The following is a 25,965-nucleotide window of genomic DNA, read 5'->3' as shown; positions in this document are numbered from 1 at the left end:
TCTCACGCTTGAGGTATTCGGCTAATCACAACGCACTGGATAGCTGGCTAATCAGAGCACACCTCGCTTTTCAGACTGATGAGCTTTGTAAAAATCGACGCGTTTCAAAAAGGCGGGGCATAGAGGAGAAACAATAATGTACAGTATGTGGAAAATAATGTGTTTTTTTAACTTTAAACCGCATAAACACATTTCATTACACCAAATACACAAAATAATGTTCTTTTTAGCAGCATCATATGACCCCTTTAAAGTGTTCAGAAAACACACACACACATTTGACTGTATTAATTGGCACAACTTCACTTCATTTTAAATGATTAAAAAATAATAAATAGTAAATAAAATAAATACAAAAATAGAAATAAATTATTTGTGAATTGAAATAAATTGTATGGATAAAAATAAAGAGCGTGGTTATTATAAAAAAAAAAATAGAGCTTCATGACCAGTGAAGAATAATTTTGTGTCATTTTATTTTATCTGTAGTGAAATGTCTGCTATAGACATATGCATTTAAGTTACGGTTCCACAGACGTAAATGTTACTGAATTGCTTGCAGCCAAAGCATCCTTCTTTTGGCTTAATTTTTATGGATTTTTGGTATTTTAAGTGCAAAATATACAGTAGCATTTCAGCATGAATTCTGTCATTAAAATAGTCAAACCTGTCAAATTTTTTCTCTCAGTCTTCCTCGCTGGAAAGGCAACTATAGTTACCAAAATTTGTTTTCGTTTACAAGTGGCCGAAACCTTCTTACAAACTGTATCTATAGAGGATAAACCTGTTTGGAAAAGTTATTATTTTAGCAGCCTCAGAATGTATTTTTTCAGAATTGTCAGATGAATAGATTCTGGTAGAGTAAAAATGTTCCAACACTTTGGCACAGTGTGATTATATACAGTACATGCAATTTTGCTGTCTGCTGTAGCAACACATGCATCTCCAGAACGAAAAAGATCAAGAGAGAGATACAGACAGGAATAAGGAGAAAGAAAACTAGAAGCCTATGCTAATTCAGCATTCATGAATACTAACTGTCACGTAAACAAAAACACAGTTAGGGATTGTCAGTACACTACTCATTTCCCTTTCTCCTGATTTTTACAGTCACGGCCATCCCCTCGCCTCTTTCATTTTCCTACAGCTATTTGATATTTCGTGCAGGCATTTGAAGTAGGCAGCCGTGGCAGGGGATCCTCGCAGTCACTCTCAATGCCGCTCTGTGATCAATAATTTTTCACTGAAATGCTGTCGGTTGCGTGGACGTCGCCAAACCGGGGCAAAAAGGGCCCCTGATGTGCGACTGCCGAGAGAGTCCCAGCAACCACCCAGAAGCGGTTACAGATCTGAGGACCCCTGGTGCGACAATATTGAGTTATGTTCTCGCCCACCTGTCACTTGATATGTGCATTTTGCTTCTTTAACTCGCTTTGAACTTAAAACGACTGGCCAAAGCTGACAAGTGACGGTAAAAAAGTAAAAAGCTAGAGTGTTTTTTGGATTAACTAGTCCTTAAGCATTCTTACATATTCTACACTCTTAAAAATAATGTTCTAAATGGGGGTTTTCAAAGTGATGCCATAGAAGAACTATTTTGGTTTTGGTTGTTCAAAGAACCTTGCGAACAGAGCCAGAGAACAGTTCTTAAACCGTGTTCTAACTACACGCAATGCAATGCCGCGACATGCGATAAAAGGTATATTTTCCATGTAGGCCTAAATCAGAGTTTTTGTCCTAACTAGCTGTGACGGTGACATACAACATTTCTTTTCTAGAAACAGCTTCTATTTCCACGACGTCGCAGCTGGAAAAACAACATAAATCCAGGGCTGCGGGTCTGGAGATGGAGATGAGCTCCCCAGGGCAAAAAGACACATGAGTTCAACATGCAGATTACATGGTTCATACTCCATCATGATGACATGTTGGACGGAGCTAAGTGAACTGTGTATGACATACTACATATACTGCTGATTTAAAACAAACTGCAGAAAAATAAACTTGTATAAATTTATTATTAATAATTTATTAATGTATAAAATTTAAGATATGCACTTCATATTATATAAATATCTAAATAAATTGTTATATTCACTAAATATGATGTACAGTAGGGCTGTCAAAATGGCTGAAAAACTACATTTTAATTTTTTACTTAAATATGATCAAAATTCAAATTATATTCAAATTGAAAATGCATAATTTCAGTTAGGGTGAATAAAAGCTTTTGGATTCTCTCCTGAGGCCACAAGAGGGCGCATCGAACAAAATATTACTATTAAGTTGCTTAAACAACTATAAACAAAACAGCATCATGTATGTATGCATAGTTTAATACAAACGGCGGAAAGCCAATCACACTGTCACGGTTGCACTACTGTGAGGAGTGCGGAGCGAGGAGCGAAGGAGACGAGGAGTACATCAATCGAGATTGGGAAACACGGAAAACACACGTAGCACTCGGACGAACAATACCGGACAAGGAACTCATAACAGGAAACACTATAAATACACAACTTAATCAGGGGAAGACGAGTGTGAACGGCTTGGTTTCAGTTTTGATGTAAACAAGATCTTCTCCACATTGATGTTCTCTTTTCCCGCAATATTTGTAATTAACAATGCAGCTGCGCTGCATCTAGTGGCTTCAACTGGATAGGCTAACAAAAACCTTAAAATGCAATGACACTTACATCGTCATTGCATCGTCAATACTGAATATATTGCAAATATTTAATATATCACCCATCCCTAGCAGCCAGTAATGGATCTGAAGCATCAAACCAAGCAGTGGTGAGACTTTATCGACCAACAGAAAGAGAACGAAGAGTCCTACAAGCATCTGCTAAACTTTCTGCCCCTATTTGTGTGTCATCGAGTTTAATTTACTAGTAAATCAGAGCAGAAAAAGGAGCGAATTCAGAAAAGCAGCCCACAGTGAAGAAGGGAAGCAAGAGACGAGAGGAAGTGGATGATGAGGTGATGTGGCTCTTCATTAAGAGCGAGACATACTTTTCTTCACCTATTCAGTCCGGTCAGCACACTCCCATGCCAGAAGCCTGTCTTTTACACTGTTTTGCTGGCGCTTGAACACACTTTCCTGTTTATCCCAACAAATGGCCAAGCAAAGCGCACGACACTGACAAGGTACGCGATACAGTACGAGACCAAACGCCATTTCAGCACGTCTCCACAGTTTTCTTTAATTATAATCTACATATTATTATTATAAACACGATATATAAAGGCCTGAAGATAAACTCACTTTACTAATCTACAAACATCAAAAGCTATCAACATGTTGTTTTAATCAATTGACTTTATGTATGTGCATAATTCAGATGCATTTATAATATAATGAGCCCAAGTGAGCGTTTAATCCCCGCATTAATGCTAGAAGAGGCTGACAGCAGAAAAGCTAATCTCATTTGGAAACTGACCTATCAGAATGAATATTTAAATTAAGCAACATCATTTGCATCTCTGAAGTGAGACTAATTATATGCATCACCTTCCAAACATTAGCAGAAGTAATTTTAGAACCTGCTTTCAAGTATATTTATGGCCAACAAATCAGGTGGCCAAAATATGAAGTCAAAATAATTGAAGGATCTCAAAGCAAATGAAAAACTGAACAATAATTTTGAACAATGAATTTGCCATAATGACTAAGTGGAGAGAGGAATGGCACTGATTTGTTCCATCCGTTTACTATAATAAGTGTGAAAGATTATGCTGTGCTAATAATTATCTAAACTATTTTAAGATATCACAGAGAGATTATCTGTGCACAAGACCACAATTATCAGAAAAAGCAATTATGCTTGGCAGAAGCAATATTAAAGGGTTAGTTCACCCCAAAATTAAATAATCCTCATGGTGTTCCAGACTTGTAATATCTTTTGAGGTTGACCAATAGAAACACAAAGAAAATGAATGAGGATTGCAAACATCAAGCTGCAAAAGGTACATAAAAGTAGCTCATATGATATTTAGGTGTAAGAAAAAAAACATTTGTCACTGAAAATCTCTGTTCAACATTGCATCTTGCTTTAACTGATTTAATATTGTTTATAAAGGCCATCTGTATGTTAAAGTCAGTGTGTGCATGTTTGGCGCCAGCAAAAAGATCAACACAAACCTTCAGTTATACAACACCGCAAATGATTACTACATTAATAACTGGATCCATCTGTCCGTTTCAACATGTTTCTCTCCAGTAACTCCAGTAACAGTCAGCAGCTAGTGAATTTTTCCACTGTCCACCACTCCTATGAATGTTAAATAAAGTTATTTGAATATTTGTAATATTAATAGCTGCATGCTATGAGTGATGCTGAACCAGAGACCGGTGAAAAAGACAGAATCCAGCCATTTACATCCTCCATGAAAACAGGGATGGTGTGATGGATGAAGAAGAGAGAATGAGAGACTCGCCCCCTCCATCCCATTCAATGTCAGAGGTGGTGAAAGGGTCAACGTGGCCTGTCCGAACGCTGCCGGCACACAATACACAATGAATGAGGCCATCCAGCATCATCTGTGTGTGCGTTAGTGCTATGCAGGCATGTGGTTTGCATAGAAATGGGCCATCACACAAAGGCTTCAAGCGTGGCAATACGTTTTCAGCACGGTTAACCAATTACAAAAGAATAAAAACGTAGTGCGACATTCAGTTCTGCAAGAGCAAAGTGAAATAAATCACACACTCTGCTTCTACAGCACAGGAATGGGTTCATTGAACTACAAAAAATACAGACTAAATGACTCACTAAATGAAAATATGCGGCCTGGAATATGTGGCTCTTAGAAATATGCGGTCTAGAATATGTGGCCAGTAATGCACATTTATAAAAATGGATAGTTTTTCAGACCAAATGAGCTGCAATGTAAAGTCAATACACACACACTTGGAAAAATTACATATATTACACACATTTAGTTGACGAGCAATATATATACACACACACACACACACACACTTTTACATTTTCACAAAAAAATATTAATTTTTGAAAGATTATATGACAGTTAAATATGGAGTAATGGCCACTAACAATTTTGCTTTGCCATCACATGAATAAATTACATTTTAAAATAGACCGGAATAAAAAAAAATTATAATGATATTTTAAATAGTCAGTGTGGAAAGAAAACAAACGTTTTAGGTAGGCGTGGTTGACTCTTAACTTTTATAAAGAATATTGCTGCGTCCCAGTTCGCATACTATCCGTCTTAAATAGTATTCTAAAATAGAATTAGTATGTCCCAAATCATAGTATGTTGAAAAGAGTATGCCAAAGATTCCCGGATGGTCTATTACTTCCGGTTAGAATTCAAAGTACAGATCGATGCACACTCTAACGGCTAATATTGCCCACAACACATTGCGCGCGGGAGGGAGGAGCCTTGAGAAAGTTGTAACCATGGCGACCGGAGGTGGTAATGGAGATGCGCCCGCAGTATTTAAGTGTAAGAATTTAAACGTTATACTTTAATAAATTTATTTTTTTATTGTTTCGTGAGATTAATGGATTGTTGTGTGAAAAGAGTGTTGTGTTTATCTTGTAGGGACCGATGAATACACTGTGGGGCTAATCAATTGGCGTATTGCCAATGAGTCCCTTTTTACTGGCAAGAGAAATGCCACCATCAAAGGTTTTAAATAAGTAGTGGTTATTGACATATTTGTATTAACTGTGCTATTGTAGTATTGTAATGTCTGAAGAACGACAGACAAAAGACGCTCATAACTTTTAATTTGAACGCAGAAGAGCTGTATCACAGGTGCACCAGCCTAACTCGCTCATCTCTCTTCCGGGTCTTTTACTCCCGCATTAACCCTATAACTGCCGGTGCAGAAAAATAAACAGCACTTTCACAATGATTATAAGGTCTGTGCGCTACACTGTGTTTGTTATATAAGTATAATAGGCTTAAATATTTGAGTGTTTATATTTACTGTTATATTGTGTATTAGGGGATGTACCACAGATACACAAATAAGTTACAGGATACAGCTTGTACTTTTTGACATTTTCCATACTCCTGCATGAACAGTAAACTGTGGTAACACTTTACAATAAGGTTCATTAGTTAACATTAGTTAACATGAACTAAGATTGAACAATACATCAACCAAAGTTGCCCATCCCTGGTCTGAATGAAGTGTTTACGCTGACTGCCAGTTCTGTTTTGTTCTTTTTTAAGGGGATGCTGGAAAATGTCAAACTTAAGAGCTCATTTCCATTTTTGTGCAGTTTTAAAAGCAGTTCTTTAAGCTGGTTAAATTAAAGCAGTTAATAATAGTAATAATAGCAAAAGCAGTTAAGCAGTTCTTTAAGCTGGTTAAATTAAAATAAAAATGAATCAAATTTAATCAAGCTCATTTAATAAAATATGTATTTCAATAACATTATATGCATTTACATTAAAAAGCATAATGGGGTCTCTCTTTTTTTTTTTGGTTTACAGGGTAGATTAAATCATACACATCTACCTGAGATCACTCCAGATCTATATTGTTTGCAGTTAAACGTTAAATATTTCAATGCATGACAAAACATAAGTGCTAAGATTACAGATTCATCTTTGCTATTAATAGACACACTTTACTGTTTGTTATTACTATTGTTTGTGTTGCTTGCTTATTAGCTTTAACTTATTAAAATCTTTTCTGTGTTTAGGTTAAATGGATTAGTTTGCTTTTATATAGGATTTTCTGATGTTGCTGTGAATTACTGAAATTATTTACTGTGTTATCTTTTGGGTACCTAAGAGCCTTCATCCATGAAAAAAATCTGGATGGAAAAGTTTCAGCAGCATGGGTGAAAAAAAAAAGGAAAACATAAAGCAAAAATATAAAGTAAGTAAATGTTATGTTGCATGCTGTCTTTTATTTTTCCATAAATATAAATAGCCAGTTAAATAATATTTAACTAATTGTGAGTGTTTTTCACAAAATGTTATAGGATCTGAAGTGTCCACAGTCAGGGGTCAGCACAGAGGGTGGCGAACTGATAGCAGCATCTTGGAAGTGGTATGGGGTGATGGATGCTGCATTAGGTTCTAAGCCATCCATCACCCCACCTTTGCTCATACAATCTGGCAACCAAGATGGTGCTATTGGTTCGTCTCTCTCTGTTGCTGGCCCTTCTGATGATGCCAGCAGGAAAAGAAAGAGAGGGTCAGGAGAAAGTGAGCTTCTGCTGTATTTGAGAGAGCTGGAGGAAAGGGATGCAAAGAGAGAAGAACAGGCACAACTGAGAGAGGAAAGAAAATAAAGAGAGTTTGAAGAGAGAGAGAGAAGAAAAGAGGAAGAAAGAAAAGAGAGAGAGGAAGAAGCCAGAAGGAGAGAAGAAGAGTTTAGGGCAAGAATAGAGCTTAGAGATGAAGAGATGAGAAGAGAGGCTGCAGCTAGGGAAGAGAGATTTCTAACTGTAATGGCCGCCCTTACCCAATCATTAATAAAAAAAATAATTGTAATGAATAAAAAATACTACTAATAACAAATAAATAAATAGATACATGCAAAAAATAAATAAATAATAAAACTAAATGTACAATAACTCAATCTCCCCTATTAAAATTATTATGATATTAATACATTCAGGCTTAAATTGTTCCAGGAACACTAATATGACCATTCTTTATTTCTACTGTGAATGTTTCCTTATATGATAATCAGTGGCGGCTCGTCGGGGGAGGCAGGGGAGGCACAGCCTCCCCAAAATTTTAAGGTGAAAATGGGAGGAGGACGATTTAATGTTAATAAAATTCACAATTCATTTCAGTTCATGTCTCAGAATGTGTATTTTTTGTTTGTAATTTCACAGTTGTAATACCATAACGTGAAAGCGCCGCTTTTCTATCGCGAATGTGCCGAATCTGCTGATGTAATTGCAACCGCTAATGATAGAGTTTATCTCTGCAGTTTATTTTTCTATCTGACTAATGAGTTTACTGCGCTGATAATGTACCAAGTACTTATGAGTAGCGATACTGAATATTTGATTGGCAACAGATTTACCAAGCTGTCATTCAAACAGTATATATACAAATTAAAAATAAAGGGAGAACAAGCCTAAGCTGGATACAGGCTAACGATACAGCAGTCGGCTCTTTTAACACAGACTTTTAAGAAGGGATGGATGTTTGCTTCACGTGATAGGCCAGGTAAGTGAAATTATATTATTTTGCTGTATGTATGTCGTTTTCTTTACGTTTTCTGACTAAAAGCAACCAAAAAGCCATTTTAAAGTGGTTAAGCAAATAATAATAATAATAATAATCGGCAGGGATCCCAGACCAATACAATTAGTGTGCCTCCTCTATTTTAAAACCCACGAGCCGCCACTGATGATAATAATAAACATCTGAATCCAAGGTGTTTAGTAATGGTTCTAGGAGAAGTAGCAGAAGGACAGGAGGAGGTAATGATTATTTGTGTTTTACAGTAATTTTCTAAATATAGTCCTCCCATTTTCATAGGAGTTGGTTTCTCCTCAGCTACAATTTTGTAAATTTTAGAGCTATAAACGGATGTTAACCAGTGTTACTATGATATAATGAAAGTCCATGACAAATTATATGTTGACTGAAATATTTTTAATAATGCCAGTACAAAAGTCTTTATTATTACTATTACCACTATTTAATTTGTTTGTTTATTTAACTGGGGATGTGATTTGTAATGTATTTAGAAATTTATGATAGAACAGAAATTTTATAAAACTTTTTAACAAGGGAGAGTTGAAAAACATGATTCCAAACATAGTCATGCTCCATTAAGGCAGGAACGTGGATGTCGGGTGCGGAACGTGGGCGTCGATCTACGGCGACGTGCTGCTTCTCTCTTCAAGTTGGTAAGATACATATTAGAGCAGTGTAAATGAAATTAAAAAAAATTATATATATATAATTTTTATAATATATAATATATATAATGCGAAGAGTAAATTATATTGGATAAATAGGAATGACTGAAATGTCAAATGCTTTGTTTACATTGATTGTGCGTAACTAGGCAACAAATGTTTTCTTCCGTTAAATGACGTCTTTGTAGTATGTCCCAGAATGTGCATACTCTTTTGCTACACACTTAAAAGTATGTACTTTTCCATAACAAAAAAAGTACATACTTTTAGTACATAGTATAAGTAGGTGAATTGGGACGCAGCAAATCTCTTTGGATTTGAGACTTTACTCTTTGCAACTTTACACATCTTCTTTATGCACCAAGAGCTTGTAACACTCCAAAGAGAAAGGAAAAATTGAAATCACATCATATGACCCCTTTAATAAAAATGTGCTTCTATAGTAAAAGAAAAAAGTTTTACTGGAAAACTACAAAAATATTGAATAAAAATGATTACTACCCTTAACTGTGGTAAAATTACTAATGAAATCTCTTGTGGCCTATTGCTTTATAGCGTTTTATGTTCAGACATAAAATATTTATTTGAGCAAAAATGGTTTTGCTATTGCTAAAGCACTAGATTTATCGTGGGTACTTTGATTGCTGCACTTTTGGCTGTTTGGATTGTGTTTCCACAGGCCTCTGAGGTCTCGAGTGAATCGAAAACCCAGAAGTGATTTGTGAAGATGCTTTTCTGGTCTTTTTGCTTCACGTTGTGCCAAACAAAACCCCTGCTATGGTTAAAATCACAGAAACACGCAGACTTTCATGCCTTATTTCTTCGGTTCTGACCCGTTTCACATCTTTCTTAGAAAGTCCCGTCTCATTTGCACTGCTGTGCGCACAAACAAAGCTCAGGACACACCAACACGCATATATCCGAGTCTAAAAGACAGAGCGCTAGGTGATATGAGCTTCTAAAGCAGAGCATTAAATATGCACTAGACAGCTCAGAGAATGGAGAGCACTACTCCTGAATAAATAACCAAACAAACAACAGACTATCAGCCAATCTACAAATCAGCACTGTCAGAGAGAGCGTGGAGATAATAATATACACGCACACACTGCAGGCGTGTGTATTTATGGGTCCCAACTGTCCTCTCCTCTTTCTTTCACATGCACACACACACACACACACACACAACACGCTGAGAGAGCTCTGTTTATCACTCTTACAATCACACAGACCAGACCAGTGCTGGTTTCTGTGCTAGTTCCTCACCACAATATAACTGTCCACATAGTCAGCTGCCTTCTAAAGAAGAAGAATAACAAAAATACCACCTCATGAACTCAGGAGACTGATTTGAAATCAATAGCTACTGTTTAGCGCTGAATAAATTCAATCCAACTTGTTCTGTATGGCAGTTTCTACAATACAAATCATTTCAAAGCAGCTTAATACAGAATCCTGCCCAACAAGATCTGAAGAATACGATCATGTCAGTCCAATTTGATTCTCTGTATACTTTTCATTGAATTCATTGCGATGCATTTTGGGACTGACTAAACTACTAAATGCATACAGCATACCAAAGTTTGTGGACGGTAAGATTTTTTATTGTTTTTAAAAAGAAGTCTCTTAAGCTCACAAAGGCTGCATTTATTTAATAAAAAATGCATGCAAAAACAGCAATATTGTGAAAAAATATTATAATTTAAACTAACTGTTGTCTATTTGAATATATATTAAAATGTAATTTATTCCTGTGATGCAAAGCTGAATTTTCAGCATCATTACTCCTGTCACATATTCCTTCAGACATCCTTCCAACCTGCTGATTTGGTACTCAAGAAACATTTCTTATTATTGACATTTTTTATTATGTTGAACACATTTATGCAGCTCAATATTTTTATGGAAACAGTGACATTACCCCTGATTTTTGGATGAATAAATGTTAAAAAAGAACAGCATTTATTTGAAATATATATATTTTTTGTACAATAAACGTATGTTAAAGTCACTTTCGATCTGTTTAATATGCCTTTCCTGAATAAAAAAAATACTTATTTCTATCAAAGCAAAAAAAAAAAAGCTTACTGACCTCCAACATTTGAATAGCAGTGCATGCAAAGAATATCTATCATTTGAGATGTCTATACTGTTTGTAAAATGGACGCAAGCAAGCCTATGTTTCCTAAAAATGCTGTCTAGGTAGGCAGCTCACTAGTACCTATGCTTCTCCAGCACTCCACTTTAACCTGATCAAACAGTGAGTATGAAAGGTGACACAGAGATGATTAGAAGGCATTGGTGGCTTTTTCTGTCTCCAGACAAACACACAGAATTTTTTTTTTTTAGTCAGTGTTTTCTGCAGGTCAGTCAGCGTTAAAATGACAGCTGTTCATAGCGCCTGAAGCCAGCATGGGTGAGCTAAACGAGCAAATCTGAGGTATGTGAAAAACATCATCTAAAGTGACAGTCTCTCTTTCTTTCAGTGGACTGTCCTTAAAATAACCCATATTAAACATCAGAAATAATCAGTGGACTTTTTTGTGCTTCTTTTTGAATATGTATATATGTTTATCAACATATGTCTGTCTAAGAGATTGGATAGTGTATTTTAATTCGTTTTTTTTATTTTTTATTATTATTACATTTTTGGGAATACTTCATTTACTCACCCTCATGTCATTCCCTGTATGACTTTATTTCATCCAATGAACACAAAATGACATATTAAGCAGAAAGTCCAGGCTTCTCTTTTCCATGCAATGGTTGTGAATAAGAACTGCAGCTGCCAAAAATCAAACAATGACAGCATAAATGTAGCTTAAAGTCTGCGTGAACCGGAAATTGCTGCCGACTTTATTTCAGTGTAGTGACGTATTTCCAGCTGAAATGGAATATTGAATAGAGGGCGTGGTTTTATTTTTGCGTTCCTCCTCTCTGTCTCTCACTCATAGCAATCTAACGGTTAGAGGGGTGTGTTTAAGAATATTCTGCCCAAGCCATCAGAGAAGGAATGCCATTCCAGAGCAGAAGCAAATGTTCAGATTTTGATTAAAGATGACCAAGACAAACAATTTCTTTCTGCGGATTAACTTGCACGGATTAATTGTTCACATCAAGACTAGCAATGTGCGCTAATAAAGTAAATAAAGTCAATTTAGATTTCTTTAGACTTTAAAGGGGTCATATATACACAAAATAATGATCTTTAAAAAAGCATCATATGGCCCCTTTAATAATTGTCTATACTAATTCTGAAGCATTGTGTAATGAAATTACGGGAATTTAGACTTCATGAAAATCCTCCTCTTTGTTGTTGATTTCAAGGGAAACATCATATCCGAATATAATGACATGAGGTTGAGTAAATGATAATCATTTTGGTCTGAACTACTTTAATCTTCCAGATTTAAAAATTTTTAAATGCATATTGAAAAAATTCCAGAGATTTTACCCTACGATCAGCACATTAAAAAAATTCAACGATTCTGTGTAGGCTTACTTGTTTTGTTGTAGTCATTCAACAAGTATAGTATTTCACACTTGCATTTGTTCAAAATAACACGCAACAACTGCAGTTCATTCATTAACAACATGAGCAATTATCTGTACAGCAACAAAATGTCAAAATCAGGGGAAAAAAGCCTCTTATTTGGGTCAGAACCAAAGCGTGCAGCAGTGAACTAGCAGTTGATCAATCATTGGCCTGTGTGCTGAGCAGTTTGATTGATTGGGAAACAGATTTCCCCCTGCATGTTTCTGGCTCTGGGCCTCGTACGGGGCCTCTGGTGCTGGTGTAGGCTTTCCAAACCATTACCCTGACCCGATCAATGACTGACCCACGCTTACTGCTGACCTGACGGGCCGCTGAAGCAGAAGAACCCAAACGAACATGTGGTTTGCTCCAGATAACTGAAGTAAATATGAATACTTTAAGCAGAGATCAGAGGAGAATGCAGGCCGGCTCGTTCAACCCTCAGACAAGAATCCGTCAGAGCTACAAAGCATGCTAACCTCCCCGATGAAAACACTACGGCTCAGAGACTGCTCTTCATAGCTCAGAAGAATTAATAGAGTTAGTTATTTTTAGTAGCAAATCCAGTCTCAAGAACCAACAATATTCTAGAAATATATAGAGTGATATAATGACAGAGTAATAGGGCAAAAGAACAATGGAACACCTGAACGATAGAACAATAGATAAATAGAACGACAGATACAGCGACAGATAGATAGAACGATAGATAGAACGACAGAACAATAGAATGATAGATAGATAGATAGATAGATAGAACGATGGATAGACGGACAGACAGACAGACAGACAGACAGACAGATAGATAGATAGATAGATAGATAGATAGATAGAAAAAAGATTGAACTCAAAAACAACAGATATAGATAGAATGACAGAAAGAACGATAGAAATGACAACAGACAATAGAACGATGATAAAATGAATGAACAACAGAACGATCGATAGAACAATAAATAGAATGATAGAACGATAGGACGATAGATAGAACGATAGATAGAACAATAGAACGAGACAGACAGACAGACAGATAGATAGATAGATAGATAGATAGATAGATAGATAGATAGATAGATAGATAGATAGATAGATACTCTCCTCAACAAGCTGTACAGTTTTACAACAAACCTCCAGTCTTCAGTAAGAGCAACAGAACGAGTGATGCTGCCTTAACAAAGACTAATAAACTGTGTTTGTGGAAGTGGGCGTTCAGAATCTCATGAACTGATGATTTCACAGCAGCTGAAAGCTCAAAGTTTCCACTTTAAAGGCATCCAGTGTTCTTAGAAGCCACGGTCAGAGTTGATCCTCCCTCAACATGAAGCCAAAAAGCTCTCTCTCCATCAGTGCAAAGCTAGCCAAGTGCTCTTCTTCTGTTTTTAAAGCTTTGTGTACATGGTGTAAACACCAAGATCACAGAGATGGAGCCGTGGCACTTCTGAGCGGCAGTGCCGAGGGGAGGGTCTGTTTGCGCTCTTCAAATGTGTAATTAAACAGCATTAAAACAAACTCACTTTTCAAACCGCTGTGTCCTCGATGACTTTTGAGAGAGCAGAGGGAAAACAAGAGACAGAGACAAACAGAGGGAGCAGAGAGACAGAGAAAGAGAGAGAGAGAGAGCGCGACAGGGAGAAAGAGAGAGACAGATAAACAGAGGTCACACAGCCACTGCAAACTTTTGAAAGTGACAACAGCATATATCTAAAGGAGCAAATCCCCAGAGTTACTGTTCTGTGAATAACAACAACAACAAAAAAAATCTAATATAAAATTAAATTAAAATAAATTCAATATACAATAAAAAATATATATATTTTATAAAATATATTTTATTATACTTATACTAAACGTATTATAAAATGTTTTAGAAAATATAAAAAAATAAATCCACAAACATTGCAATGTGTTCTGGTTGTATTATGACTATACTTCTGAAAGTGTACTGAAAGTTCTCATTTATTTGTGCTTGCTGAGTAGTTATTTAGGTTCAGAGTTGTTATTATTAAATATAGCCAAAAACCTTGAATCATTTGTCTTCACTGAAAAAAAAATGAGAAAATGTGCATATTAGAATTATATAAAAATGTATATATATTTGTAATTAAATTCATTAAACTTCATTTAATTATTTTAACTAAAAATACTATTTATTTATTTATTTATTTTCATCTTTTTATCTCACCTTTGAGCCTTTCTCAACTTTGTTGCTTGGCAACTAACTAAAAATAAACTGAAATCCTCAAATGACAAAGTAAAACTGAAATAATAATAAATTAAAGCTAAATAATTAATATAAAAACAACTACTAAAAAGACAAACTCACATAACATAAAAGCCAAAATTATAGATACTGTAACTGTATAATAGTAATAATAATAATAATAATAATAATAAAAAAGATTTGCAGATGCAAAAAAGGTACAGAATAGGTGGATGGATAGTTATAAGCATGTAAAAGAGATGGCAATTGTGTTTAATCATATGCCAATCATATTAAATGTGACCACACACACTGATGAACAGAGAGATGGAGAAAGAAACACACAGACTGGATGTCTTTTTTGGCCCTGTTCTAGAGAGAGAAGTCTAAATTACTACCGTCTGCCACACAGTTCCTCTTCAGGAACTCGAGCTGCGTCGGAGGACGCTTCGGGAACGCCCTTCAGCGTGACCGGCTCTGAACCTCGTGTGTAATCAGACCAATAGATGGGCGAGACGTCACGGGCGGGTGACGTAATGACCAGGAAGCTATAAAAGCACGTGCGGTGAGACCAGCGTCAGCTTTCTGTCATTCAGCAAGCGCTCTGTGTGTGTGTCAGTCTGTTTTCCATTTGTGAGTCTTATTTGATGTTGTTTTGTCCAGAATGTCAAAAGCACAAGACAAAATGAAACACATAAGCAAGGGCGAGGGCAGGCAGCGTTTCAGGCTCTGGTCATGGAACAAGAAGTAGTCACTCTTTTGAGGAAGGAGGCCATCGAGGTGGTCCCTCCTCATGCGAGGCAGTCCGGGTTCTACAGCAGGTACTTCATAGTTCTGAAGAAGGATGGGGGGTTGCGTCCCATGTTCGGCATCTCTGCCAGCGCTTGCTTCACTCCTAGAAGCTGACGCTGGTCTCACCGCACGTGCTTTTATAGCTTCCTGGTCATTACGTCACCCGCCCGTGACGTCTCGCCCATCTATTGGTCTAATTACACATGAGGTTCAGAGCCGGTCACGCTGAAGGGCGTTCCCCGAAGCGTCCTCCGATGCAGCGTCTCGTTCCCTCGAGGAACCATGGTTACATACGTAACCTGAGACGTTCTCCTCACTCCTGTCCAAAAACTGCTTTATAAAGGCAGACCCTCTCAAACACACACATACACACTCAAACACAGACCTCAGCACTATTCACAAGGGTTTGGTACAGCAGCTGATGTACAGTTATTAACAGAGGACATCTGTGATTCCATGTACTGGCTGGGAATGAAGGTGGACCAGGCAGCAAAAAATAAATCTAGCTTTAGTTACGAACTTCGACAAAGGTCAAAATAATATTATACTGCAATTACAGACATGGCAGATTAGATTTCTCCGAGGACGCTTGGGTTATCGGAAACAGAAGGTGATTTGTTCTGTGAAAAACACACAATTAAAAATCACAAAGTACATCAGTGAAATACCAATTTACTTCTTCAAATTCAGAAGAACCAAAAAACCTTGCTGTCCAGATCTCCTCTGTTTGCTTATGAAATTTGGCAGCTGGCATCAGAAAACCATTATGTACACAAATCTGCATCCTCAACACACAGACCCCATCTGCTAGCGCTTGTTTGGGGTCATTTCGAGGGATATTTGCGAGGGGAAGAGGGTTCTTCTCTCCGGGAAAAGCACGGAGGATCATCTCAGTAGAACAGAGATTAGACCGCACCATCTGAAAGATGTAAACAAACTTCAACTAGATGAGAGGGATCTTCCAGATGTCCAAGACCTGAGCTGTTTGTTGTACGTAATGGCATCAGTGTGTGAGTGTGTGTAGGGGTGTTTCTGTACCTGATGACTAGCATGTGTGTGCTTGTTTATGGGTGTTTTAATAGAGCTCTGCTGTGTTTGGCTCTGCCTGATTGCGTGTTGTATATAGAGCCGTAGGTGTGTGTTTATGCAATGCTGAGAGTGCTTTTCAATGGCCTTTTGTCTGTGTATATATAGAGCTGCAAGTGCATGCATGCATGTTTTGTGTGTTTATCTGTCTGTGTCAATCTGTTTAATGTGTATATACAGTTGTAGATTTAAGTCTGTACCTACATAATGTTGTGTATTTAAATTATGCAAAAAAATAAAATTAAATGCATTCTAAACAAATTAATATTTTTATCCAGCAAGGGTGCATACAACTGTCAAAAGTGACATTAAAGAATTTATATAAATCACAATTTCCACATTGATAAAAATAAGTAATGCTTCTGGAGCAAATCAGCATATTAGAATGATTTCTGAAGGATCATGAGACACTGAAAACTGCTGCTGAAAATCAACATAGCCATCAGGAATAAATTACATTTTAAATTATATGAAAGTAGAAAACAGTTATTTAAAATTATAATCATATTTTCACAATATTACTGTTTTTACTATATTTTGATCAAATAATTGGAGCCTTGGTGTGCATAAGAGACTTTATAGACTTAATGTTTATTTCAAATACCATAACAAATCTTACTGACCCCAAATTTTGAACAATAGTATATATAAATTAATTTGTGTAAATTATTCTTTATGTAGGCCTATATAAATGTAAAAAATGTAATTAAATATAATTGATCAAAACAATTTACATCCCATATGTTGAAAAACAACAACATTGTCAAGGAAAACTGCACAATTAATTACAGAAATGCAATACATTATTTTTGGTTTAGAGCATCAATCAGTAGCAAACAAGCAAAATATTCACATGGCTTTTCCGAATTTCTGAATGCAATATACAGTAAATGTTTTTATATAATATGTGTGCATGCCTTCTTAGCAAATAAAACATTTATTTGCCCTAAGCAAGAATATTGAATTTTTTTTTTTTTTAAGCACATGCACTTTGGAAATTTTATTCATGGTGTTTACATGAATTTTTTAGTGTTTTTTTTTTTTTTTTCATCCAAAAGCCTATACTTGCATAAAAATACATGAATAGAAAAGCAGCTTAAGTCTACTGTATATACATTTTCATATTTGTCTACTCCAATTTTAGTGCATTGCATTTGTGTATATCTGTGTGTATACAGAGTGAGTGTTTGTATAGAGCTCTGTGATTGTGTTTGTTTGTATATAAAGTTATACATGACTGTGAGTGTGTGTGTTTGTATAAAGCTGTCCGCTCTCTCCAGGTGTGTGTCAGTTCAGACAGCTCTTGCGGTGAGTGTATCTCTGTTCAATTCCGCAGCCTGTGAGGGGTCATCCAGCCTCTCACCCCTCTGTCAGAGCACTTGAGACACACACTGGCAGAATACACAGTCAAATCTGCACCCCAGAACAGTCACGGCTCGACCCGGCCTGGCCTTTTTTCTGCAGAATCCGAGCTGAGCTGAGAGCTGTGGCTAATGGGGGGAGGTTATTTTATTAATATGCTGATTTTACTCCGGGTGACAGCCATCATCTCTCACCCTGAGGGTGAGATCTAATCCGACTCTCACACAGATATGCGGACATACTGTATACACACAGTGATTATTCAGACTCCCTCTGAGCAGGGTCAAAATAACAAACCCAGCTGTGCGTTAGACAGATAGAATGAATGAGGGAAAGTGGGTGACAGAATGAGATAAACTTTTCTGGAGACACACTGGCTGTGTTCTAAACAGCAAACTAGCATACTAGACTATTTTTGCAGTAACTTTGATATAAAGTGTGCAAATTGTCTAAATGCATGGAAAACCTGGATGAGCAATTATTTTTGCCAAAAAGCGCAGTATACAGCGCCGCATAATGCACACATTATCAGTTCCGTATCCCAGAATGCAATGTACTCCGTTTCACTGCAAAAAAGTCACTTTCTTATTCATTATATTTATTTATTTATTTTGTCTAGTTTTCCTGGTACTAATATCTAAATGTTCCTAAATTATTATACATTTACTTGAGATGCAAAAACACATAAGTGCTGTTTTCTAAGAAATGTATCAAAATTAAGTGAGATTTATGTGTTGTTTTTTTTCCAGTACAAATATCTAAACATTCTTAAATCAACACATATTTACTTGAGACGCAAAATAAATTCAACAAAGTTAAGAGAGGTTTATATTTAAAACAAGGAAAAAATATGGGGTAAGAAGTATAAACTTAATTCAAATATGTTTTCTTACCCCATTGGTAGATTTGTATGGTATTGTATTGTATTTATTTAGATTTAGATTTATATTTTTTTCCTTCTGGTTTTAAACATTAACCTCACTTAATTTTGATATATTTAGATTTATATTTTTTTCCTTCTGGTTTTAAACATTAACCTCACTTAATTTTGATTCCTTCTGGTTTTAAACATTAACCTCACTTAATTTTGATATATTTCTCAGAAATCAAATTTGTACTGAAAAAAAAATGTTCAAGAAAACAAGTGTTAATATTATAATATCAATAGTAATGGTGCTTTTAACATATTTTATTTAAACATTCTTAAATTAACATATATTGAGATGCAAAATAATTCAGCAAAGTTAAGTGAGGTTTATTTTTAAAACAAGGCAAAAATATTGGGTAAGAAATATAAACTTAATTCAAACATTTTTCTTACCCTATTGGTTTTGTTTTGTTTATTTAAGATTTTGATTTATATTTTTTTCCTTCTTGTTTTAAACAGAAACCGCACTTAATTTTGATATATTTTTTAGAAAACAAATGTGTACTGAAAAAAAAAGTTCAAGAAAATAAGTGTTTGTTGTACAACAAATGATAATATTAATAGTAATAGTAATGGTGCTTCTTTTTAACATATTTTTTGATTAATTTATTATTTAATCAGACTGCCAAAATTTAAAAAAAAGCAAAATATTAATTATTTACTTCTAATAATCAGCTGGACACCGCTCACTAAATTACACGAGGTCCTAATTAGGTTATTTGACAAGCATAATGAGGTCATGTCGCAACTAACATACTATTGTTTGCTTTATATCAAGAAAACAGTACGTAGCATACAGTGTATATTGTGCAGTATGCAGTAAGCAGTACGCAACAATCCCTTCCAAGACGCAAAGCTGCTCAGACTTCCTTTGAGACACATTTATAATAGCTCAGACACCTTCATTAACTCAAAAGACCAATTACTCTAATCAACCTCTAATCACCCTCTCCAGGTCCAAATCGACCAATGAAAGCAGAGGGGGGTGTGGAGGTTTGGATCCAGACGGCCATCAACAAAAACAGACTAATGAACATTAAAGGAATACTTATTACCCCAGGTTGCCAGTGCTGGTAAAATCAACCCCAGGGAATTTATGGAAACTTTATAAGAATGCAATGTGTGTGTGTGCATGTTCAGACTGCAATATATTACCCCATCAAAAGCCTTTATGGGAACTCGCAGATCAAAGCGGCAGTAATTAGTGGTGACTTGCTGTGTGCAAAATCGTTAATCCGCTAACACACTGGCTTTTAAAAACCGCGGCCACATCTAGCTGACAGACTTTACACCAGACGCTAACACCAAGCAAAACCTCAACCATCTTTAATCTTCAAAGTTTATGACAACTTCATCACCTCTTACAGATCACAGAGCATTCCAGAAGACATCCGACACCGTGTCCTCAACCGGCGCAACACGACACGTTTTCAGCCCCACATTTTCGTCATTTTTCTGTCACTTCCAGCAAATTTTGGTATGTTTCTGTCCTTTCACATGTATACTGTTGTTTGCAACTTAATTAGTTTATTTAATAAATTTTGTTAAATAGTTAATTTTAGCTGAATTTAAAGTTAAATTAAGTTAAATGGCATGTTCCTTGCATGTGCATTTCAAGACCCAGATATATGTAATATCTAAGCATGTTTTAACCATAATTATTATACAAAAATAAAAATAAATAAATAAATAAAATAAATGTTGGGGTCAAAACTGCTCACATTGCACTTGGGTTTTGGACACTGTGTAAAATTCCTTTCAAGTTCACAAAGGCCAACTTTTGAGGGATTTCTGCAGTCTAAAACAGGTCTTAGCCTGGACTACATGACATTATGACCATCTCTCAGTTGATAAGAAGACCTTGCCTGAGGATGCCAATGAACTCAACAAGGCCGCCACCTGTGCATGTGTGTATTTATGTGTAGAGGCACCTGTGGTCCTCAAAGTTGGCCCTCCCACACTAAGTGTTGTATCTGTTCATTGATCGAGACAGATGGCTGTCAATCAATCTTATCGTCTCTCAACACATTTGGTCCTGAGGGAGCCAATATGGCACTGGCCTTGAGTGAAGGCCAAATCGACCAATTGCAGACCCTTGAGAGAACAATATGACTGTTTGTGTGTCGGTGTGCACATGAAAATAGATCGACTAAATACAGACAAAAAAAAAAAAAAGAGAAACTGTGTGTTTATAGGTCTGATTTGCCTACCAGAATAGGACAACCTGAACCAATGTATTAAATTATAATATAATATTTATAATAGTGGTTTTATTTTAAAGGACAAATTAAAAAATGGTCCTATTTGACTTTAGCTACATCTTTGCCTCACTCAACCCAACATCAACAATCTTCAACACCACATTCTGCTCTCTCTCGATGTGTGCACATTGCCAAATTAATCCAGAATAAGTCAACTCAAACTCAAAATCTGCTGCATGGAAATCTTCTCAAATAATCACAAATCTGTGCATCTCACAACTGAATCTACAGGAAGTTCATTCGTCAAAGCTCTTGCCGAAACTTCTTGATCTAACACTCAGGAAAAAAGACCAGCTTAGTCACTGGGTCACCAGCAAATGTTGGGTTTTGGAAGCTGTTTCTGACACTGGTCTACTAGATTAACCAGCAAGAAGCTGTGTATTGGGTATTAGGAGAGGTCAGGGATCTTGGGCCTAAAAAGGTTGGTGACCACTGCTCTAGACTATCCCACGTTTTCCGCCAACTGAAAAGGATCCATTTAAAACACCTAAAATATATGAATATTTATTAGTGTTGTCAAACGATTAATCACGATTAATCGCATCCAAAATAAAAGTTTTTGTTTACATAATATGTCTGTGTACTGTGTATAGTTATTATGTATGTATGTATAAATATACACACATGCATGTATATATTTAAGAAAAATCTTAAATGTTTATATATTAAATATATTTTTATATAATATAAATTATATGAATATAATGTCCATATTTTCAAAATATATACTGCATGTGTGTGCATTTATATATAAATAATATATATACACAGTACACAATTTGGATGCGATTAATCACGATTAATCGTTTGACAGCCCTTATACATTAGTTAACCAAAGATCAACACTATTAAAAACCCAACGTCTTACCTCGACAGACGTTCCCGTTATCCGGCTCGAATCCTGCCTTGCAGGTGCAGCTCCCAATCGGAACCATCCAGTCCCCATCGCCATTACAGTACAACTTAATCGGTACGTCCACTTCCTCAGAATTCGGGATGCACATACCGCGAGCGATCACCAGCGAGGTGCTCTCTGCCCCGGTCATGGTCTCTGGAAAGATCGCAAAGTTCTGCACGACACTAGGGCATTTCTTATAAAACACACGGACAGACAGCAGGGACATGCATGCGCCGTAGTCCTGAAATGCCAAATAAAAGCCGTTTTTCGACAACGGACCGAAACTTCGCACCTCCGTGTTCACTTTCATCAATCTACCACCAAAATCCACCTGCGAGAAGCTCTCATCCGCCGCAATGGTGTCCACCTTCAAATACGGAGCCTCCATCCAGAACGCCGTACCTTTGGTGGCGATGACGGAGTCTGTCTCGTAGTAGTACAAGTTAAAGGTCTCCTTACAGGATCCAGGCACCCGCGGGATGCTGCTGCAGTCTCGGACGGTGAAACGCATCTCCACGTAGATGCGCTGAGCGCCACGTCGTGCAATGAAGGTGGTGAGCAGCCAATTGTTCTGGTTGGACTCAAAGACGTTACACACCTGGTACGTTCGGATGGTGTTGAGGTTCTCGTCATAGCCGCTTACTTCCTCCCACTGGAAAAGAAAAACCATAGGAGGTTTAGCAGAACAAAAAGAACAATGGCAGATAACCATACATTATTAAAATGACATAAGGACTTGGGCTGGGTTTCACTATTCAATTTGATTCTGATTCACAAGCTTGCAATTCGAATTGATTCGATTCGATAACGATTATTTTGGATATATATCAGATACAATATGCTACATGCAAAATTTTCTCAAGGAAAAAAAATCTCTCAACTAAAATATACATCAGTTGGTACTACATCACTATAATAATGAAGGTTAAAATTAGCTGATTTGTATACAAGCGCTTAAATTACACTCAATTAGTTTTTATAATAATAAAGTTACAATTACAGAATTATATTTCTACTCCAATATGCTTTTTGAAATATAAACATTTACATGGTGGCCGTGATAAAAAACTAGATGGATATATTCAAACAAATTAAACCCTGAAGAACAGTAAAAATTCGAATGAATGTTATGTGGTGCATATATTTAGCAAAACGCTCCTCTCTAGAGTTCATTTTTCTAGCTGACTAACGAGTTTATGGTCACCGAGTATGTTTTTTTCTGAGGTAAATATGACGTTACGTGAATTTGTTTACAAGCTGTTATACTGACATCTTTCCGCAGTTGAAACACTGATTGAGCGATTACATGAGACAGGGTACGGATTTTGGTAAGTTGTACTCTTTCTTTTAACATATCTTCGGATGTTTATTCATGTTTCATTCATGTTTATTTTGTTTTGTAACTGGTATTAAAGCGGAGGAGATATCAGTTCACTTGCACTTCTCTTGAACTGAGGCGCTACAGCGATCTATCACTCCACATTTAACAGTGCCAAAAACAGCATGTATTGTTTGAATACTGTAATAAAATGAACAGTATTGACAGAATTTGAAATATGAGACTTTGTTTCATATCAAAAGTAATTTTTACATGAAATTGCGATTTATTGGATGGGAGGTGCGCTACAATGTTCTGTTCATTAACTGAAAACAGACAAGAATAATTGATTCTTGGAATTTAAGAATCAATATTGTTTCGTAAAAATGAGAATCTGTTAAAATTCGAGAAAACTAAAATGGAATATAAATAATAGTTATTTATGTCGAAATGCTTACAAACAATCTCTTATTACGAAAGATAATAATAAGACTTTTTTTTTTTTTGCAAATGACTCAAGGAATGAAACTTTTGAGTGAATAATTCAATTACTTATACCACACAAAAAGATACTCGTCTCCACTCATTGGCGTAATGATGAATAATTCTTGTCAATTGACAAATACATTAAACACAGTAATGTGCATTTTAGCACCCAGAGAACTTTCTGTTTTCAGGTAAATGGTGTGAAAAACCCTTGTTTCAACTTAAAATTGCAAGAGGTGCTTGCTGAAGTGGAATAAAGACGAGAAATATCACTGCTGGTCCATTTGATGCTATCGATGTGGAACCATGGCCTGAACTCAGACAGGTTTCTGCCTTTCATAAAATATTGATACAAATTGAGTTTCCAGAAACCTCTCCAACCCCATATTCCCCACCCAAAAAAACATCTAAAAGCTTTTAAACACTACATCACTTTGAAACTTTTTTTTCTGTCTCTGAGATGATGAAACCTTTATGGCCTCTCTTTCCGAGATTCAGATCACAAAATCTGTCTCCCTAATCACCTGAGGTGGGCGAGGAAGCCGCTGCCATCTGCTACGGTCCACGCCAAGTGCAGTCAGCCACTTACCATTACAATATTACCATATTATAAAATGTGATGCGTAACAAATTTGAGATTATGCGCTATCGAATTACAATTAGAAGTAAGTGGAGCAGTATATGGCTGCCCTCCTGCAACCCTGGTAAAACAGCACCAATGGCAGATTGTGAAACATGGCAATTGAGTTCAGACTGCTGCTGAAGACAGTTCTGCTGATGGTTATGGACAGTACAGTCTAAAAAATTTAAAGTTACAAAAAGGGCCTGACAGCTTGATGCATTAAAACAGAGATTTTCAGATATTTTGATGCCAAGAACCCCCCAAAGATGCCCCCAGAGACCCCTCCCTCCTAAAATATCAGCATTTTTTCTCAAATAAAGACCCATTTACACGGTGTGAGAAAAAGCATGACATTATAAAAGATAAAACGTTAGCAAAATTATATATTTTTTGTATTGGCTCAGTACATTATTAAAATATTGTCTGAAAAATGCTGACTTTGTGTGATTTACACAATAAATGCAGAGTAGTTTTACAGTTACATTTTGTAAATAAATTATTGCTGTCGCATCCAAAATAAAAGTTTTTATTTACATAATATATCTGTGTGTACTTTTTCAGTTTTTCTTTTTTAATAAATCTGCAAAGATGTCAACAATTCTGTGTCTGTCTGTCAATATGGGGTGCTGTGTGTACATTAATGAGGAAAAAAAATTAACTTAAATGATTTTAGCAAATGGCTGCAATATAACAAAGAGTGAAAAATTTAAGGGGGTCTGAATACTTTCCGTACCCACTGTATATATATATATTCTTGATTATGCAATATTATGATTTTTCTCTGCCTTCCAGCTCTGCCAACTCCCTCTATTTTATAAAGATACTCATTTATTATTATTGTTATATACATATAATATACATATACATATATAAAGATTTAAATATATAAAAATAAATACATATTAAATATAAATAAAAATGCATGTTGTCTTTAAACACAGGCTTGATGATAACAGGCAGAAGGAGTGTATCATCACCTCCTCAGAGACGGCAGAGCTGGAAGGCATTGCTCTGGAGAAGAAGAAGGAGGGATGAGAGAGAGAAGTGAGAAAAGAGAGGTGGGACTGGGGTGGAGGGGTGGGAGTGTAACATAGCTGGCATGATGAATGAGTTTACAGAGATCCTGGGCACAAATGAAAGCCCCTTTTTTTTCGCCTGACTGCCAAAGCAACTCCCCACCCCTCCACCCCCACACCTCTGTAATGATGATTTATCTGTATTAGATGGACCCGTCCATTCTGGCACGGCGCTGCCATTAATACGGCAGGGCACTGGGCCCTCCCCAGCCTGGGCTAGGGACGCTTGTCTCTCTGTCTGCTGAAATGACCACAATCACTCAAACCGACTCACGCCACAGGCTACGGCAGACAGAGCCGAGTACCAGCTCATATATCACATCTCGAACTGTGTTATACCATCAGAGATTTGCACATAATATCATACGCACGCATGCACGGACACGCGCTCTCGCATCAACAGTAGCACAGTCATAATCACTGTGGGCATTTGGCATAATGTAATGTCATCCTTTGAATCTCTATAATAGAAGAGTTACTTTTTTCAATGCAAACACACATTATTTTATGACAATATTCACT

General features: G+C 36.3%; 1 protein-coding gene across 1 annotated transcript in view; it reads right to left on the bottom strand.

The window, feature by feature from the left end:
• LOC107749216 (ephrin type-B receptor 1-like) overlaps positions 1–25,965 on the bottom strand; it is a 226,455-nt gene that overhangs the window by 98,687 nt on the left and 101,803 nt on the right. The window contains exon 3 of the mRNA XM_016564311.1: positions 21,912–22,593. Coding sequence (XP_016419797.1) covers positions 21,912–22,593 — 682 coding nt within the window. The remainder of the gene's footprint in view (positions 1–21,911; positions 22,594–25,965) is intronic.

The sequence above is a fragment of the Sinocyclocheilus rhinocerous genome, unplaced genomic scaffold, assembly GCF_001515625.1.
Source record: "Sinocyclocheilus rhinocerous isolate Xijiao unplaced genomic scaffold, SAMN03320098_v1.1 scaffold919, whole genome shotgun sequence".
Lineage (NCBI taxonomy): Eukaryota > Metazoa > Chordata > Actinopteri > Cypriniformes > Cyprinidae > Sinocyclocheilus > Sinocyclocheilus rhinocerous.
Note: the sequence above shows the minus strand (reverse complement) of the source record. Positions and strands in the feature narration are given on the sequence as shown.